Source organism: Erithacus rubecula (genome assembly GCF_903797595.1).
Source record: "Erithacus rubecula genome assembly, chromosome: 5".
NCBI classification, from domain to species: domain Eukaryota; kingdom Metazoa; phylum Chordata; class Aves; order Passeriformes; family Muscicapidae; genus Erithacus; species Erithacus rubecula.
In genome coordinates, this window is record NC_136687.1 from 33,251,641 (window position 1) to 33,269,538 (window position 17,898).

Consider the following 17,898-nt stretch of genomic DNA (forward strand, 5'->3'; position numbering starts at 1 on the left):
CCTTCTTTTAGTATTGTTAGCCCTCACAAAGTTGCCTACTTTGTCTCCTTACTCTATCACACTGGAAATACTCAGTTGAAGAGTGAAGGCTGGCATTAAAACAGTGAGCCTATCCTATTAACTTTGTCACCATCCTGTGAAATATCACTTGAACCTGGAGACTAAAACTACAGAAGAAAATAGCAAATAATCCTCAATTCTTGCCAGAGTTGTGGAGAGAAGATCCCTTTATTCCGTTTCGTAAAGTGTAAATTTTCTGTATCAGTGAATCAAGCTCAGAACAATGACTTTTGAAAATTATTTAGTGCCCAGATGTCAATGTATGTTCTTTAATGTTCCAGGTGTATCTATCCAACATAGTTTAACAAGAATAGTAGTAAACTAATTCCAACTGAGAAGCATGGTAAGAGGAAGGCAGTTTCACAGGGGCTGGACAGTTAACTTGTTATTTTATCTAGTACTTTTTTTTTTTTTTTGTATTTTATGCAATTTCTATTTCCTGTTTAAAAATCTACCTTTCTTTCAATTCTTTTTGTAAATAGATTTTATATATTCTAGGTGAATGCTACAACAATTGATGGAGTGACACCTTTATTTAATGCCTGTTCAAGAGGCAGTGCAGCATGCACTGAGCTCCTGTTACAGTATGGTGCCAAAGCTCAGTGGGAGTCCTGTCTGCCATCACCAACACATGAAGCAGCCAGCAAAGGTAAGAAATTGCCTTCTCAATAAACATGGAGCAGCTGAGCAATGTCTCAGTAAGAGAGTTAAGAAATGTGTGTGGTTTTGTCCATGAGACAGCGTCCTGAGTCAAGCAAACTGTCTTGCTTTGTACTGACAGGTCACAGTGAATGCCTGGAGGTGCTGATATCCTGGGGTATAGATGTTGACCAAGATCTTCCTCATTTAGGAACACCTCTGTATGTAGCTTGTGCTTCACAGCAGATCCACTGTATTCGAAAGCTCCTTTATGCAGGTATGGCATGGTTTAAATAAAATGATTACTAGTCTATAAAGTAAGCATATTGTAGTTGCCTTTGATGTCAGCTGTGCTCAGCCAATTGAACTGGAGCCCTTGCTTGCAGGGTTCTACTTCAAAGTTTATGCTGATTCATGTTTTCTTATAATTTACTGTATGTTTTATTTTTTGATGCCATAGTAAGTATAAGAGGAAAAAAGGAAGCAAGACCAGTAAGAATAGATTTTCAAAATTTTCAGCACATACTGTAGTTTTCTGTAGGAAAAACAAGGGTAAAAATTAGTTTTGAGAGAATTTATATAGTAATCATTGAGATTTCAGTAAAATTATTTTAGCAATTAAGTCCCACTCGATTTCATTCTGTTCTGGTTGTTCTTTTCATGAGGCCTAGAGGCTGAGTGGCAGAGGGAAGAAGTGAGGTAAAAGGCATCTGATCCTAAATTTCAGATTACTTATTTAATCAATGGGTAAGAGATCCTGAAGGCTCGCTCTGTTTCAGCACAAGTTCAGGGACACAACTGGCATAGCTGAAAAACAATTTCCTGTGCTTCAGGTATTTACATACAGGGCTTTTGCATCCTGCAGAACTAAGAATTAAAATGTTATAATTAAATGAATAATTCAGCCTGGCTATCATTTCACCAGAATAGTTTTTCTAGTTGATTGCATGCCATATTTAGAACTTAAACAAGCAAAGTGTTTCTTATTGAGTCCTTCTCCTTGGATGATTAATTATCCTATGTCACGATTTTTTATGTTTAAGAACAGCAAAAGTATAATTAGCATATTTTGGGATTTAAATACTACCATACTGAAAAAAAAGTAACAGAAGGGCATATTCTACATTTGTTGGTGCCCCGAAGTAGAAAAGAGTATGCAAATTGAGAATATGAGTAACTAGTTATGTAAACGAAATTTTTTAATGTTTTACCAGTTTGTGACAATGTGTTAGAAGTTGAAAAGCAGATAAACAATGAAATGAGCAATAGAATGGCACTGCAGAAGCATGCTTAAATTGTTAGTATTAAGAACAGTGAATTCAGATTTCAGATGCAATTGCTAGATGTGTGACATTATAAACTTATTTTACTCAAATGAACATTTAAAGTGCAAAAAGTTTTGATTCGGGGAGTAAAGTTGGTACAGAAGGCAATTTTTGGTCTCACAAGGTCAGTAAGAAGTCTGAAGAACGCTGGGTTTTAGATGAAGCAACAGCTTGCCTGTAAGGGAATTTCTTCCATCTAGCTAGTTTAGTTTAACTCTTGTATGGATGTTTTTTTCTTGAATATGAATGCATTATTGCAAATTAATGGAGTCTATTTTAAACGTGTTAATAATTACCTATTAATATAGAAGTCTAATAATTAGAACCCATGAATTGGGAGAATTAATGGTTTGGGAGGTTTTTCCTATTAGCTTTCTTGAATGCATATCTCACATTAACTAAAATGAAAACTAACTTAAAGGTTAATAAATAAAGGTTGGATAGGATGGGAGTCTATTTCAAATCTTTTGCCAGCTTCAACATGTGAAAAATTTTAAGGCGTCCAAGATTTTTTATTGAGTTGGTGTTGTCACAAAAATATACATACAGAACTTCAGTTTAGTGATTTTTTTTTTAAGACTTAAATAAGGAAAGTAGGTTTTTTTATGTAATACAAATTTTCTTAAATGTGTAGAGAAAGTGCTTTTTTTTGTGATTAGACAACAGTGATGTTCATGTTACTTGATTGGTACCTGATACCTTTTTATCTGGTTGTGCTTGGGTAATAACACCTAGGATAAAAAAACCAAAAACCCAAACAAAACAATAATGTGATTAGTTATAGTTCTATGCAATAAAATTAAGAAAGTGGCTAAATTCACTGTGGCATTCCAGGCCATCAGTGGGTTTTTTTTATTTTGTAGCCTCATCTTTCTTACTCAATGGCAAATTTAATTAATCTCTTCTTGTGTCTCTTTATGTGCATCTACCTACTAGGTGCCAACGTGCAGAAAGGAAAGCATTTGCAAACTCCACTCCATGCTGCTGCCCAGCATTCTAGTACAGAGATTGTAAATTTACTCCTTGAATTTGGGGCAGACATAAATGCCAAAAATTCAGATGTTAAGAGGCCTGTTGATTTAGCTGCCCAAAGCAGTTTAGTAGAGGGACTGCTACTCTTCCATGAAAGTAAGTTTTGCATGTTTATATTTGAAACTGCAACTTGTATTATTAAAAAAACAAACCCACCTAGAAAAACCCCCAACCTAACACTCCAAACAACCCATGTTATAGAAGGTAACACTGTGCTGTATGAAATGAATACATGAGCATTCAGTAATTTTCTTTCTAACTATAAACATACTCAGCAATATTTAGTCTCAGGCCAGAGCCCATTGACAAAGCAGCATCAGAATTTATACAAGCTGAAAAAGTATCATCATATGTTTATCGGGTGTTTACACAAGTAGACATTAAAGCTACATTTTTATTGCTTTTTATAGACCTTGTTAAAAAGAAACAGTATTTAAATTTCAGTTTAAAAATTAATTTCATTTTGGTCTGCTGTCATAATATTTTAAAATATGTATTTTATGTGCATGTAAAGCAATTATTTTGGTTGTGGGAGAAGCCAAAGTTTAATTTTCTAAACTTTCTTAATAAAATCATAAAAACTTGAGAAACAGGAAACTAAATAGTCTATAGTCCCTCAAACTTCTTAAAGATCTATGTACTTTGGAGAAAGAGAATATTCCAAAGGGAACTGGACTTGTTCAGACAGAACTATGTATAATTTAAAAATAAGCCACAAGAAAATGAAACTATTTCAATAGCCATGGGCATCTCTTTAGATGTGAACAAGTAATACTGATTCATGTTTTCGTCCAAAAACCACCCTGTAGTCTGAATGCTGTTAACAAAACCCCTCAAAAAATTGTATATTTTCACGAATTTACCAAGATTAGTAGCGTTTTTAAAAGGTAAAGCAAAGAAAAAAAATTACATGGCATGACACAGATAGGGATTTATTGTCTGGAGAAAATAGCAATCTTGCTTTTGAAGGAGTGGGGGGCAGAGTGATAAAGACATTATAATTAACTAGTAACACCAGTAAATATGGTCCAGGATCTTGGGGTATTTTGCCTGCTTATTCTTATTGCAGTAATGTATTGGTAATGCAGCTGTTGTATTGGTATGTATTGGTAGTGCTGTAGCAGGTATGTAACCTGTGCTGTGAATAAAAAAACCCAGAACAAGTCTGCAGTTTTTAAAGTTATTGACATCAGGTATTTGCTGGGAGTTGGTTTTTAATTTTAAAAAACTGACCTTGTCTTGCTTTTTTTAGTATTTCCCTAACTATTATTAAGGTTTAAGCAACCCAAGTCTTTATCTTTGAGGGCAAAAAGGCAATGAAGGGAATGACGAAAAAGGTCAAATTTGCAAAATGTAAACTTTTTTTTTTATTTTTTTAAAATCCCATTATTGTGCAAGACTGTTGTAAACCAAAATACTGGCTTTTATAGTTGTACAATTAAACTCCTTTCTTTATTGTTTGCAGCCAGACCATCTTCTCTTTGTCAGCTCTGCCGATTATGTATCCGAAATTACTTAGGAAGAGCTAGACTGCATCTTGTTCCACAGCTCCAGTTGCCAACAATGCTTAAAAATTTCTTGCAGTACAGATAATATAGTAACTAATTGTTAGAAATTTTAATGCAGCAAGTACATTTTCTTCTCTCTGTTTATTGTACATTTTATCTAAAGAACTGCTGGGCGGAAAAAAAAAGCCTTTTGTGTATTGCTTTAAAAAACTGTATCTTTGACACCTGGTGTTGGTAAAGTAATAGTAATTGGGAGCCATTCAGCAACTAGTGCAAAGGTACTAATCCAGCTGAATTGAATAAGTGTGCTGATACTCTGGGACATGATTGTATAACTTTATCTTAATCCTCAATAGCTTTAGTGCTGTTAACTTTTAATTGTGTTTATGTTTTTAAAATCTGTTTGACACAACTGAACCACAAAAGAGTTTCTTCATTATTATTTGTTAAGTTTGTCCATTTGGAGTCAATATTTTATGTATTTTTAAATTTCTGTTGTTCATGTACCTAAAAATACTTGGTGATGGGTGCACTGTATGCATTGAGGGTGCACTATATATATATTGATAAAAATAAAACAATTAAATGTCAATTCTTTTTCTTTTTCTTCTTCCTCACTGCCTGTGCTATGAATTGTAATTAAACTGACGTGAACATAACCTCAATTTTTTATAGAATTCTGTTTATTGGTCCACTTAGTAACATTTCTCAAAAGCCTTAATGCAGATACTTTTGTATCTCTTGTAAAACAGAATTATATGGGCACTTCCCTTATCTTTTCATAACAATGCTGTATCACTAGCATTTAATGGGCATACTAAATAATTATTTGCCTCAGAGAAAGGCATACTTTAATGTATAGTATCTGTGAGGTTTTTTAAGGGATATAGTGGGAATGTGGATATTGAATCTTCAAGCTTGAGTTCAGGAGGTGAACACAAGGTTTCAGAATGTCAGTTTTCTGTATCAAGATGGGTACAGCTCATGAGAAGACATTAATTCTCTTACTACCTGTTTTGTAAACTTTACCCAGCTCCAAAAATCCTATTGCAAATTCCCAGAATACTACAGCAGGCATTTCTCTGAAAAGATACTGTTCAACTCTAGCCAGAGATGGAATGGTGACATGCCCAAGAGACATTAGAAAACCATAAGGCTTTGTTCATGCCCTTGAATTTTTGATGATTGTGATCTGAATTGGTGAAAATACAGTGCTCCTCCTTTCCCTCTTCTCATTTGGTGTTCCTTTGAGAACAGATTACTTTCTCAGTGACTGATACTCTGTTCCTGCAAACCAAAGCATGGAACACCTGAAAACTTGTCATTTGCCCTTGGTGATTCACACTCTTCCATTCCTTTTCAGTGACTCCTTTCAGTATTTATGTTTCTACTGGAAAGATGTTAAGTGAGGAACTAACTATAGAGGAAGCTTTCACAAAGAGGAATGCTTACTCAGTTGCTAAATTATATGCACCTAATAAAAAATGTAGCTGCCTTGTCACCATGTTAAAAAACCCTAATTTGCTTCTGTTCCCTGCAAAAACTTTAGTTTTTAGTTTTAGTTTGTAAAAGAAAGTCATATGCAAATATGAGGAGCTGCTTGAGAGTCCATGACATCCTGAGTCTGTACTGGGATGAATGTAGTGGTTTTTGTTTTCATCTGGAAAGTAGCAATTTGTGTTTTCAGGTATGACACCATTACTTGTGTATTACTTTGACAAACAATCCAACTTTGAGCTGCCAAGCCAACCACAGCACTGGTTGAACTTCTCCACATGGAATGAGCTCATTTAGAACTTCACCTTCAAGTGTGCACACTGCTTTTCAAGTTTGATTCAAACCAAGTGGCAAAAAAAGCTCTCATGTCCTACACCCCTATATCAGTTTGGAGCAAACATGGCTATTCTGCAAAACACCTCTTTGGAACACAACTAGATAATGTTAAAAGTTTTGCTGAGAATCACACCAGTGTCCAAGCAATCTCATTGCAAATAGATGTGTTCATGTTCTTGTGGCATTTGCAATATCTATTCCCACCATTCCCCTGATCCCTGCCACCATCCAAAGAGCAAACAAGACCATCTTTGTAATTTACATATATTTTTTCTGTAATGTTATAGAATAGGAGACTAGTAATGTTATAGAAGAGGAGACTCTTCTAGGAGACCAGAAGAAACTGGCTTGTGGTAATACCATTGCTTTGATCTCAGACAAGAGACACTTTTCAACATAAACTTCCACCTTTTGCTACCAGATAATTAGGTGAAAATTGAGTTCATTTTGGCAAGCTGAGCTGAGTTGGATGGGACATTGTTTCTGTTACTATGTGACAGGGACAAACAAAATAGGGAATGGATGTGGTTGGCTGGCAGGACTACTCACTGGAACAGGTCTCTGGCAGATCAGACCATGCTACTGCCACATACTAAAACCATAGAGCAATGAAATACCTGGTGTTTGTGCTTTGTAAAATCCCTTCCAAAAATGATCCCTTGTTTAGCCAGAAATGAAAGGAAACAGGTTTGTTACTGTTCTCATGCTGTGAGGACCCCATTCCAATGTGGCTCTGATGGATTTAATCCTTAGTGTGAAATAAATGTTAAGTAATGTATTAAAATATTAGGACCCGTGATTTGAAGCAAACATTGACCAAGGTCAGAGCACTGTTAAAGAATATTATAATAAAGCTCTTACTAAATGAATTGTTATATCATTTTAAAAGTAGGCATTTTCTAAGGCATTTTCAGTGGGGGGGAAAGAAAGGAAAAGCAGAGTAATATGTCAGAAAGCACAGGGCTCTCGTTGTGCATCTCCTGGGGCTGCAGGGCTGCTCGGCTCTGACCATGGCCAGTGCAGCATCACTGGCCCAGCCTGGCGGGAGCCACACGCAGGGTGGAACAAACAGGGCATCATTCCAGTCCACAACAGGGGCTTAAAGTGCCAAATCTCCTGGCTCAGACTGCAGCTGACAGTGGAGCTGTCTCTGAAGCTTATAAACATGTCAGTATTGTTGGACAGATTATTTCCATAGAACAATGGATTTGGTTTTGCAGGGATGTTGAACATAAAATTGAGATTTAATACTAATTGGAAGGATTAGCTGTGTAGCTTCAAATGTATTTTTTTCATTTAAATGGAAATATTACTTTCACAGAGGAGTCAAACAGTCTTTTGAAGACAAAGTATTCTTTAATATTTAGGGGAAGATACTGTATTTGACTTGCTGTTCTAGACAATGAAGCTACATATTAGCAATCTGAAATTATTTTTGAAAATGAGGAACCAGTTGAGAGTTTCAACCACAGCTGTAACAGCAGACACAATTACAACTTTTTCTGCATATTCCCCTCACTCACCACTGTATAAAAACTTTAAGGAAAATACCTCATGTTATTCATTAGTGAGTGTTACCTGATGGATCCCCAATATAAAAAATGCCCTTTGACTTAATTTTTGTATTTTAATAAGGAAAGAATTCTTAACTCTCACTGTGTAGTTTTGAGAGAGTAGATTTGCCCAAGATTCCATGTTAAGGCACAATTTATGTGCAACACATCAATGCAGTTATATTACATATTTAAGTTATTTTAACTGTGAAATATTAGTAAAATCCTTATGATACAACAGAAGGTTTAAAATATATTAGAATGGCAGTTGAGTCAATGCTTCAGATCCCAAGCGTCAGTCATAGGGCTGCAAGTTCAGTTCTTACCTTTGCTCTGCACCTCTGTATCAACAACTTTTACATACCAGGCTGTATGATTTATGTGTTAAAAGACAGATAGTCTTTTATATAACAGAAGCAAGATTAGATACTGGCTGATGGAAAATTCTTTCAAAAATTATGAATTTAACTGCTGAAACTGAAATCTTCTTCTGCAAGCTCCACAGAGTAAACAAAGGAAAAAAACATTTTCAAAGAAGAATACTTGCAGGAAGTAAAAGATTCTGTTCCAGCACTCAAGTATGCAGAAAAATGGGTTTTTAGGGTACAAAACAGCTGTGTTCCCTCCGCTCAATATATTCTTACACCAGAAACCCTGTAAAAATACTCTAGAACCTTGCCAGAGTGAAATTTTACTATTTTAAAGAGGGAGGGAAAAAACCAATCCAGGATTTTCTTCTATTTCTAGTCTCCATCCCACCTTTCCAGCATAGTGGCACTGTTATTTCTATAGTTAAGTAAGGGCAAGGCTTACCTCTATATTGAGGACTGTTTGATAGGATCTGCTAAATAGAGACTTGATATTATTTTCAGTTTTACAACAGTTGCTATAGAAATAATTCTGCCAATTTTTAATTGCAACCTCTTTACATTTCATGTAATTATCAGGAATTTAAATAAATTTTAAAATTTATTTCAAAGCAGCAGCAAAAAATATAAGAACAGATAAAGTAGATTTCTGCTTACAAGCCATCAATTAAGCTAATAAAGTATATTGTAACAAAAGCATCTTCTCTACAGGTGAGCAATTCTGATTATAAGAATTATTAATAAGAATAATGAGTATAATATTTGCCTTATAATTAAATTCCATACTATACAGAGCTTTTAAGTTTAAACATCTTAGTATTCTACTGCTATAACTGTTTTTCCATTTAAGCGCAGATTTAGTAAATAAAAATATATATGCACAAGTATTTACTTCTGGTCTGTCATACTATATGCATGTTTATAACTAATACAAAATGTGAAAAGAAAACAAACATTTTAAATATACATAGCATAGTTAAATAACTTCAATAAATATGCTGTTTGTTCTATACAAAGCCTTTGTTAAAAAAAAAAAGTTTATAAAGAGTTTTAGCCTCCAGTGAAAGTATAACAGGATGTTGCCAAATATGATCCTATTAGAAAATAGAATTTTGTAATCTAGACAATCTAAATAAATAAACAATAAATAGATAATCTAAACAAAACATAACAAACCTTCTATTTGTACTGCTATTAAAACACAATAACAAGTGGATGAAAAAAACATCTACTATAAATTTTACTTTTCCTATAGAACCCTGTGTGTAAAAATTAGTTCAAATTAAAAAAGGGGGACAGTGTGAAACAGCTAAAATATTCCAGTCATTCTAAAAACAGTTTGCAGTTGCTGTCAATAAAGTCATTCTAGTATTATATATTTGAAAGAGTGTTTATAGGTTTCAGAATTTGTAATCAATATTTTGGAAACGTGTAGGTAGTTGCTTACTTTACAAAGTATCTATTCATACAGAGCTGACAAAAACAATTGTCTGATGACAACATCCTTATTAAAAAAATGACATGGCTATATATGAAATGAGGACTTTTTCTTTGGATTATTAAATAACATTTTTCTTTGGATTCTCAATAAATATTTGTATAGAAATCCTTTTGTTCTCATTTTACAATTTTTGAAGTTCAAGACATTGACCTTCAGGAGGAATCCTTTCTATGCTTTGACAGTCAAGGTTAAATCAGCATTAAGCCCCAGAGCATTATTTTAAGCACTATAAAGTACAGAGGAAACACCTCATCAAAATGGGTTAAGTCGTATTCCTGTTCCTAGTGGTGAAAAAGGATTCACTTTGGCCCACATCAAAGCATCATTCAGTGAAATAGCAGATTTTCCATCTTCAAGGAAGAACACAGGACCCTGTAAAGCAAGAATGTTTGGGAAGGGAAAGAAAAGGACATTATAAATGTATTGTGTAAAGGGCACAATAGAAAGCACATTTTATCTGAGAAGAACATAAAAACCTTGTTTAGACCTATCCACTATGTTCATACAGAAAATTTTCCCCACTCACTTAAAACTCTGATAACAGCTATAAATTATGAATGGAGGGCACTTATATGCCCAAATCTGTCAACCCGACCTTTCATAATATTCAAATTTTAAGTTTTATGTGTTTTATTGTTATTTTATATATGCTTGTCAACTATTCCAGAGTTAGATGTAGCTCGAATTAGAAATTGAGGTGACAAGCATTTTTCTTCAGAATACTATCCTTATTTCATTGTGCCTGTTATTATTTCTGCTGATCTGTGCTTTTTCCTATCCACAAAAACACCCTCGATGTAATGCCTCCATGAATTGTTTGAAAACAGTGTCTACATGCAATCTACAGAATAGTTTGAAATATTCACTATGAAAAGGACGTACTACTCGTTCATGTGATGGGAAAAGAACTATTTTCTGATTTATTAATTTCACAAAATCTGCTCTCAAAGGTGCAGTTCAGTTTCAGTGCTTCCTAAAGAGTTATGCCTTCCAAACTTGCCACGTAAAACCCATACAAGCAGGATACTCTACTTCGGTAGTTAATCAGTTACTGATTTTGATTGTTGAGCTGATTTGCATGCCATGAATCATTAAAGCCATGATTCCTAATGTAAGCTAATCCAGAAACAAGGATCCTGTAGATGACAAGCTGGTGACACCATATTTGCTATTCTTGTTGAATGCATTATAATGCATTTAGTGGCAGCTTTACATGGCTGTTAGCAAATGTTGAAAATACAGGCCATAGAGACCACTGATCTAATCTGGAAGTGTTGAGAGCAAGTTTTTTTAGATTAATATTGAGCAGTTGAGAATTTTGTTTATCACAAAAATACCACTAGAATTTTGTAAACTCCAACTTTTGTCATAAAACTATCCATCCCACTTATTCCCTAAACCACCCTCTTACTCTTTGGGCTGACTGACATCTTACAGTGGACAGAGGAAACAGACTCAGCATCACCTAGGAAAGCAAATTCTCAAATTCTCACTGAGGCATTGTCTGGAGTCCAGAGTAGTGTTTTCAGGATCTTTCAATTTTCTCTTTATTAAAATAACAACATATGCTAAAGAGATGTTATAAGAACTAATGTGTATTAATCGAAAAACTCTATATGGGTGATGAATAAGTATATTTGAATAGTCTTCTAATATCTGGATTTAATTAGTAATGAGTTCTAAGTTTTATAGTATGCATTTCCATAGTGATGAAAACTAAAACCAGGAAAATACTACTATGTGGTTGCAGACAAATGATTTCCTGTCTTTTCAAGCTGTGGTGAGGGAGTAGCCAATAAGATACACGCACTTCAGACACAACATTTGGCAAAAGAAATTAGAAGGTTTTGAATTTGGGAAATGGAAACTATTTGATTGGACAATTCTCTATATAGCCTTTCTTATGTAGCAGATGTCTCTGCCTGTCACCTTTAACTCTGCTCCTGTGATAACAGAGTAAACATGTTTCCAAACCAAAAGATGGGAGGGACCTTTGATTTATGGCAACCTCACAAGTAGTCAGTGCTATCGGCAAGAAAGAACACTTCAGCTCTCTGAAACCATACCTGGATCTTTAGCCCTGTCAAACAAGAGGTATGGACATCTGAGTGGCTAGGAAGATTTGATCCAGTGACACAGTCTGGCCCAACCATTCCTTTCAGAGGCTCCTCCTGAAGGCGCGATGCTAATACTGAATAGAGCGCTCTCTGCAGTTCAGAGGGCGGCGTGCATGGCAACTCATCCCTAGGCCTAGGAGCGTAAAAGAGATTTGGTTTGCAACTTTGCTTCCTTATTTGTGTTAGAAGTTAAGGCCTGCAAAGCAGTGACATTCAGACTTTACAAAGAGGATAGATTTACAACTAAACAATTAAATACTATTAGTCTCACTCATGGTAATTTTTTATTTTTCCACCTACTTGTTTGATTGTGTGCAAGCTCTCCATGCATCTAATTCCTCAGAAAGCTGTTCAATTTTCAAAGGTACAGATACTTCCCGTCTTTTTAAAAGCTGACTGGAAAAGAATGCAAGTAATTAAAGTCCAAATTAATCTTAATAATGACTATTTTCTTAGAAGCAAAACATGATAGACAGTAGTAAAGTGAAACTGTTTCTGATTGGATATGGAATAACTACAGAAATCAATTGATCCTTCACAATATACACCATATTAAACTTTAGTAGCACTCATATAAGTTGTAAAAATATAGCTTTAGATTTAAATTTTATTTTCATTATCCCTATTTACACCTTATTTAATTTGCTGTAATGTTTTTTTAATTTGAGGCCACTCTATATTTCAAGGCTATATGTGCTTTGTCAACTTTACTAAAATTAAGGATCCATTTTGCCTACATATACCATGTACGGTAAAAATGCAGTTAAGAGAAACATGGTTCAATACATACTTAGGGACAGCCTTGTTTCACTTGCAGGAAAAAGTTTCAAAACCCTTAGAGAGGATGCATTTTTTATGCATCAAAATATAGTATAGGGGGCAGTTACTACCTGACCTAATTCAGCCATCTTTCATTTGTGTTGGGATATCTTAAAAATGTCCCGCCTAAGCATGTAAATTGTCCACTTGAGGCACCTAAGTGTCCAGTTTAAGATGGGCTGGAAACTAAAAATCAGTGAGTCTTGAAGATACTGGGCAATCCATGAACAAACTTTGAGAGGTATTGTTCTCTGGTTCTTTACATAATAGGTAATTGAAAGCTTTACAGACAAAAGCATCACAAAATGAGTTTGAAAGACTGCTTGTTACTAGTCTATTAATACCCATATCAGAATAGCCTTCCTGTAAAGCTTATATTTCATCTTGTTATTTCTTTAGGTCCAGAAAAGAAAAAAAACAAACCAACAACAAATGCTTCTCTTCCCTTTTCCTAATCCTCTCACCAAGATTCAGACATGAAGAAGGGCATATTTTAATTTTCTTGGGATGGGATGTGAAGAAGTGGGGTCAATGAATAGTATATGTAATAATAAGGACTGAGATTCCTCAGAGTTAATGAAAACACAGTCTTACCTTGTATACTCATACAGTGCAGGTACAATGCTATTGTACTGCCTTCTGATAGCAAGTAAAGCACCAACATAACCACACAAAATCAGCAACTCATTCCGAAATCTACAAATGAACAAATATCAATCATGAAAAGCAACAAGCTCATATTCAAGTTATAATTTTTAAACCTAATTTATCCATCCACCTTTTGTGGAGAATCTATGTTTGCTTATGCTTACTTTCTGTGTCATGGGCTTGTTAAAACTGACTCCATCTGCTTCATATTGATCTCCTTTATTAAATTTAAATGGCATGTACAACATGATTTTTAAGCACAATCATGTAGCACATGTAAGTACAACATCACTCAGACCTTTTAATATGATAGAACTCTAAATGTACTAAAACTCTCCCAAATATTCAGGTCAATTTCAGTTTCACCAAGTTTCGCTACCTTTCTTCTGCTTTTCAATCTTCACACATATACTTGTGTAGACACCTAGGCCGAGCTTCAACCATCCATCATAAAGGTGAACCAGAGCTATCCAACTATTTTTGAGTTAATTCTGAGAGTGGCAGCCCAACACTCCTTACACTTTGACATAAAAGACCACATGTTTGTGATACCACTTCAGAAAACTGAAACCAGAGCTGATCAAAGTGAGGCTCTTTACATAAGACCAACATTGATTCACACATTGTAAATACTTGTTGTAAATACAGAGAAAAAAGCAGTAAAATTTCCTTTTTTTTTTCTTGCTAAACCTTCAAAAATTGGGAGAGTCCATATTTTGTTCTCCAGACTGGAAACAAGTGTGCTTGCTGGATTTTTTTTTTGTGTTCTTATTCTGTTAAACAAAAAAATTATACTAACAAGGTGCATATATATATATATTATATACACAATCTGAAAGATTTCTTTCAGGAAAGTTCCATTTTCCTAAGTCAGGAAAATATACTCACACACTACACTTAGGCAACATTAACTGTTCAGTCCGTATGTAACTGAGAAGATCAAGATATGGAAAGACTGAATCTAAAGTCCAATCTGAGCCACAAAGTTGTTCTGTTGAAAAACAAAATAAAAAATATCTAATAAGGTAAGTTATACAAATGATTTTTGCCTAAAAATTTTTCATCCAAGTACCTACCTTTCACATACTGAATGCCAATAGGGAGAGCCTTTTCAGGTTCTGTGCTTAACAGGTAATACTTTATTGTTTCAAATACATCCCCGTCTGCCTGAATTGTCTCTGCCACTTGCATACATTCTTCCACATCAGGAAGATTACACTGGAAAGCAAATATTTAGTGAGAAAATTATTGAAGTATTCAAATACTTCTCTAAGATGCAGAGAAATACTGATGTTTGCACATAACAATAAGAAAAAATTCTCTCTGAAGGAGTCATTAAAAGGCATACTTGCATATAATGCACATTAAGAAAGTCAGGTAGACCAGAGCAACACTCAAAAAGGTTCTTTAATTTAGGCAGTACCAGTTTTCATTGCTAATGTTTTTGTGAAGTTTTGACTACTGTTTAATAAATGTGCAGTCTGAGTTGCACCCTAGGGGAGTGCAACCAAAGCAGACCCTCCTGCTGCTGAAGAGGAAAGGGGGCATTTATGGATATTACAAGTATAAGGTATAAAACAGTTCAGACTATAGAAAGTTGATCTGTGGAAACATGATTAGGCTGCACATCTAGTAAGTTACAAATCATAGTGACAGGTAATTCTGAAGATCATAAGCTACTTCAGAAAATAACGTGTGTCAGGGAAATAGTGCATAAAGGATAAAAATAAAAAACTAAATTTATTGTACAATACTGAAAATAAATTCAACAAAGATTAATAGATGCAACAAGGATATGTTACATATATGACTGTAGAGACAAATTCATCCTATGGTTTTATATGGCCTTATGTATTTTGAAATTAGTAAATAAATCAATATAAAACCTTATTAGATTCAAGTAAGTTCTTTTACATTGTACCTTTTCATGTAGGTCATTTATTTCTGCTATGCATCCAGGATAAAAAGCACATAGTTTTACTAACTGCAGTTTATTATCAGGAATCATCATAAGAAGATCAACTGCTAAATCCCTGCACAAACAAAAAATGACATGTAGTTACTCTTAATGGTTTGTAGTAGAAGGAAACTATTTTCTCTTTTACATTTCTTTTATAAAGAAGTATTTACTGAAAAATACTATTTCCAGAGAAGTGCAGAAGCAACGCCAGTCTCTAAGACTATTTTTGTTCAATAAATGAGACTTACTTATTCATGTTATTGGGAAAGTAATTAATTTTCAGTTGCTTTAGTTGGTTGAATTAAACAGCTGTGCAATTCTTAAGCATCAGAACCATCTCAAAGTGAAATGGAAGAATATGTGAGCAGGGATGGGAAAGGAGAGTAGGAAACCTCAAATCTGAGAGAAGAAAAGATGATAATGTGGTTCTGTGTCATGAAACCATCCTCAAAACTCCAGGCTTCTAAAACTTCATGACATCAATGTAGGACATCTCTTGGTACCATCCAGAATGGCTTGATATTCATTGAAATAGACATTGGTGACATTGAAATAGAGAGATTATATGGGAAAAGAATATGATACCTATTTTCATCCTTCTCAAAGGAAAACTGTTTTAGTAAACTGACATTTCTTACATTTTCCTAAACTTTTTACCATTTCTTAACTCTATTCTTCACACAACAAACAGCTGAAGGGAACACAATATTTGGAAATTATTTGGAAATTGTTCTATTTAAGTTTTAATAACTAGTTATTCTGTGACTTCTATTCATGCAGACATCATTTCTCCTGTGGACCTCAAGATTGACTTGCCCCTGTGTAAGGCAAAAAATCCTACTGATTTCCTCTGGATTTTCAGTGTTGTCCCAAGCTTAAAAATATTCAAGTAAACTATTACCAATATTTACAATTGCTTTCTATATCACTTTCAAGTATTAATCACAGTTAAAAATTAGGGCACTTAGAGAAATTTGAAAAGCTTGTGACTTTATTAAGGGAAAAAATAAGCTTAAACTTTCTCCAAGAAAGAAAAATACCTGTATCCAAGTGATGGGAAGCTAAAAGGAAGACATTGAAACAGTAATGAACAAAATTTTGTATTATTTTACAGAGAAAATATCTGATAGAAAATAATTAAGCTACAGCACCAAGTCTAAGGGCTGGGGAAATTGACTTCAACAACAAAAAAAAAGCTTTCTATTTTATGCCTTTTGAGAACCTAAAGAAACCCTTGCTAAAAGGTCTTTAGAAAATCTGTGATATTATTGTTCAACAGTCATTTTTCCAAGTTACAGAAGTATTCTTTCAGAATCTAGGATATTTCACAAGTTCTAAAGCTATTTTCAAGATCATTTACTCATATGTGCTAATTTTCATAAGCAATTTAAACATTTTTAAGTGATTAGAAATTGTCTTGTCAAAAAACTGAAATCCAACATTCATTTGAAAAAAAATATTCAAAGAAGCAGTCTTATTATGGCCTACAAATTGCACTACTTGGATTTTGAAGAATCTGGACTTTTTAAGAACCTGGAACGGTTTTTAAGAATCAAACTGAAAACACTATTGAGTATAAAGATGAAAATGAGGAGGGTGAGTTTGCATATGTAGAATTCAGTCTCTAAGGTAAAATAGGACTTTTAAATAGTAGAAATTGCTTTTGACAGTATTTAGGTGTCAAATACAAATAAAAATGTGTCCTTAAACACACACACATTTTCTCAAGGCTCTAGATTTGTGCATTAATGTTTAGTTTTAATTTTTTTGGCTTGATTTTATATTTTAGAGCATTCTTAAAAATAACCAACCAAAACCTAAGAAACACTCCACCAGAAACTGATTTCTTTAGGAACCCATCAGGATCCTTCTGGTATTGCTTTTGCTGTCTACTAATTAAGTACTTTGCTACAGTGAAATGTTTACAACTGATGGATATCCTTAAGCGTAACAACCACTAAAAACAGAAAGGAAGCCCTTCCAACATCAGACACTCTTGAACTTCAGCTTCCCTATACATGATCTTGTGAGTGCATTTAACCAAGGGAATTATGCTGTGGGAAAGTCTCTTTACTAAAAAGCCAAGAGATTTGTGAATCTCTGATCTTTTCTTACAGAATATAAAAAATATGCTGCAGTGGCTGAAAACCAGAATCCAGGATTGCAGGGTGTTCAGTATAGTGTGTAAAACCTATTGACAAATCCAGATGTATACTTGGGCAATATGCAGTACACATTCAATATGCAATAAGCAGTAAAATTTAAAATTTTATCATGTATACCCATGTAGATTTCAGTCTACACATGCTGTAAGTTTACAGAAGCTTTATGGACATAAACATAAATGCCATACCATTATAAGCACTAATTACAGCCCTGAGAACAGAACAAGCTTTTGTTATGGAACTGGAAAAAACAAACACTGTTTTTTAACTTCACACCCAGTGCTTCCTATCAGAGGCTACATAAAAATTACCCTTCACAATGAAGGAATTTCAGATACCTTAAAAGCTGCAGATGGAGTTGCCAAAACAA

General features: G+C 34.2%; 2 protein-coding genes across 6 annotated transcripts in view; one reads left to right on the plus strand and one right to left on the minus strand.

Annotated features, from left to right (window-relative positions):
- ASB5 (ankyrin repeat and SOCS box containing 5) overlaps nt 1–7,316 on the plus strand; it is a 29,908-nt gene extending 22,592 nt beyond the window's left edge. For 2 of the 3 annotated variants that reach the window (XM_079305679.1, XM_079305680.1), the window contains 5 exons: nt 559–709; nt 842–976; nt 2,961–3,152; nt 4,522–6,696; nt 6,730–7,316. In XM_079305679.1, the coding sequence (XP_079161805.1) occupies nt 559–709; nt 842–976; nt 2,961–3,152; nt 4,522–4,649 (606 nt within the window). In that variant the 3' untranslated portion in view covers nt 4,650–6,696; nt 6,730–7,316. Of the gene's footprint in view, nt 1–558; nt 710–841; nt 977–2,960; nt 3,153–4,521; nt 6,697–6,729 lie in introns of those variants that run through there. The other variant, XM_079305681.1, reaches the window with a different exon arrangement.
- WDR17 (WD repeat domain 17) overlaps nt 1–17,898 on the minus strand; it is a 75,707-nt gene that overhangs the window by 12,254 nt on the left and 45,555 nt on the right. For 2 of the 3 annotated variants that reach the window (XM_079305678.1, XM_079305677.1), the window contains 7 exons: nt 15,325–15,436; nt 14,480–14,621; nt 14,292–14,394; nt 13,350–13,451; nt 12,237–12,332; nt 11,886–12,069; nt 8,838–10,191 (listed from right to left, as the gene is read on the minus strand). In XM_079305678.1, coding sequence (XP_079161804.1) covers nt 10,072–10,191; nt 11,886–12,069; nt 12,237–12,332; nt 13,350–13,451; nt 14,292–14,394; nt 14,480–14,621; nt 15,325–15,436 — 859 coding nt within the window. In that variant the 3' untranslated portion in view covers nt 8,838–10,071. Of the gene's footprint in view, nt 1–8,837; nt 10,192–11,885; nt 12,070–12,236; nt 12,333–13,349; nt 13,452–14,291; nt 14,395–14,479; nt 14,622–15,324; nt 15,437–17,898 lie in introns of those variants that run through there. The other variant, XM_079305676.1, reaches the window with a different exon arrangement.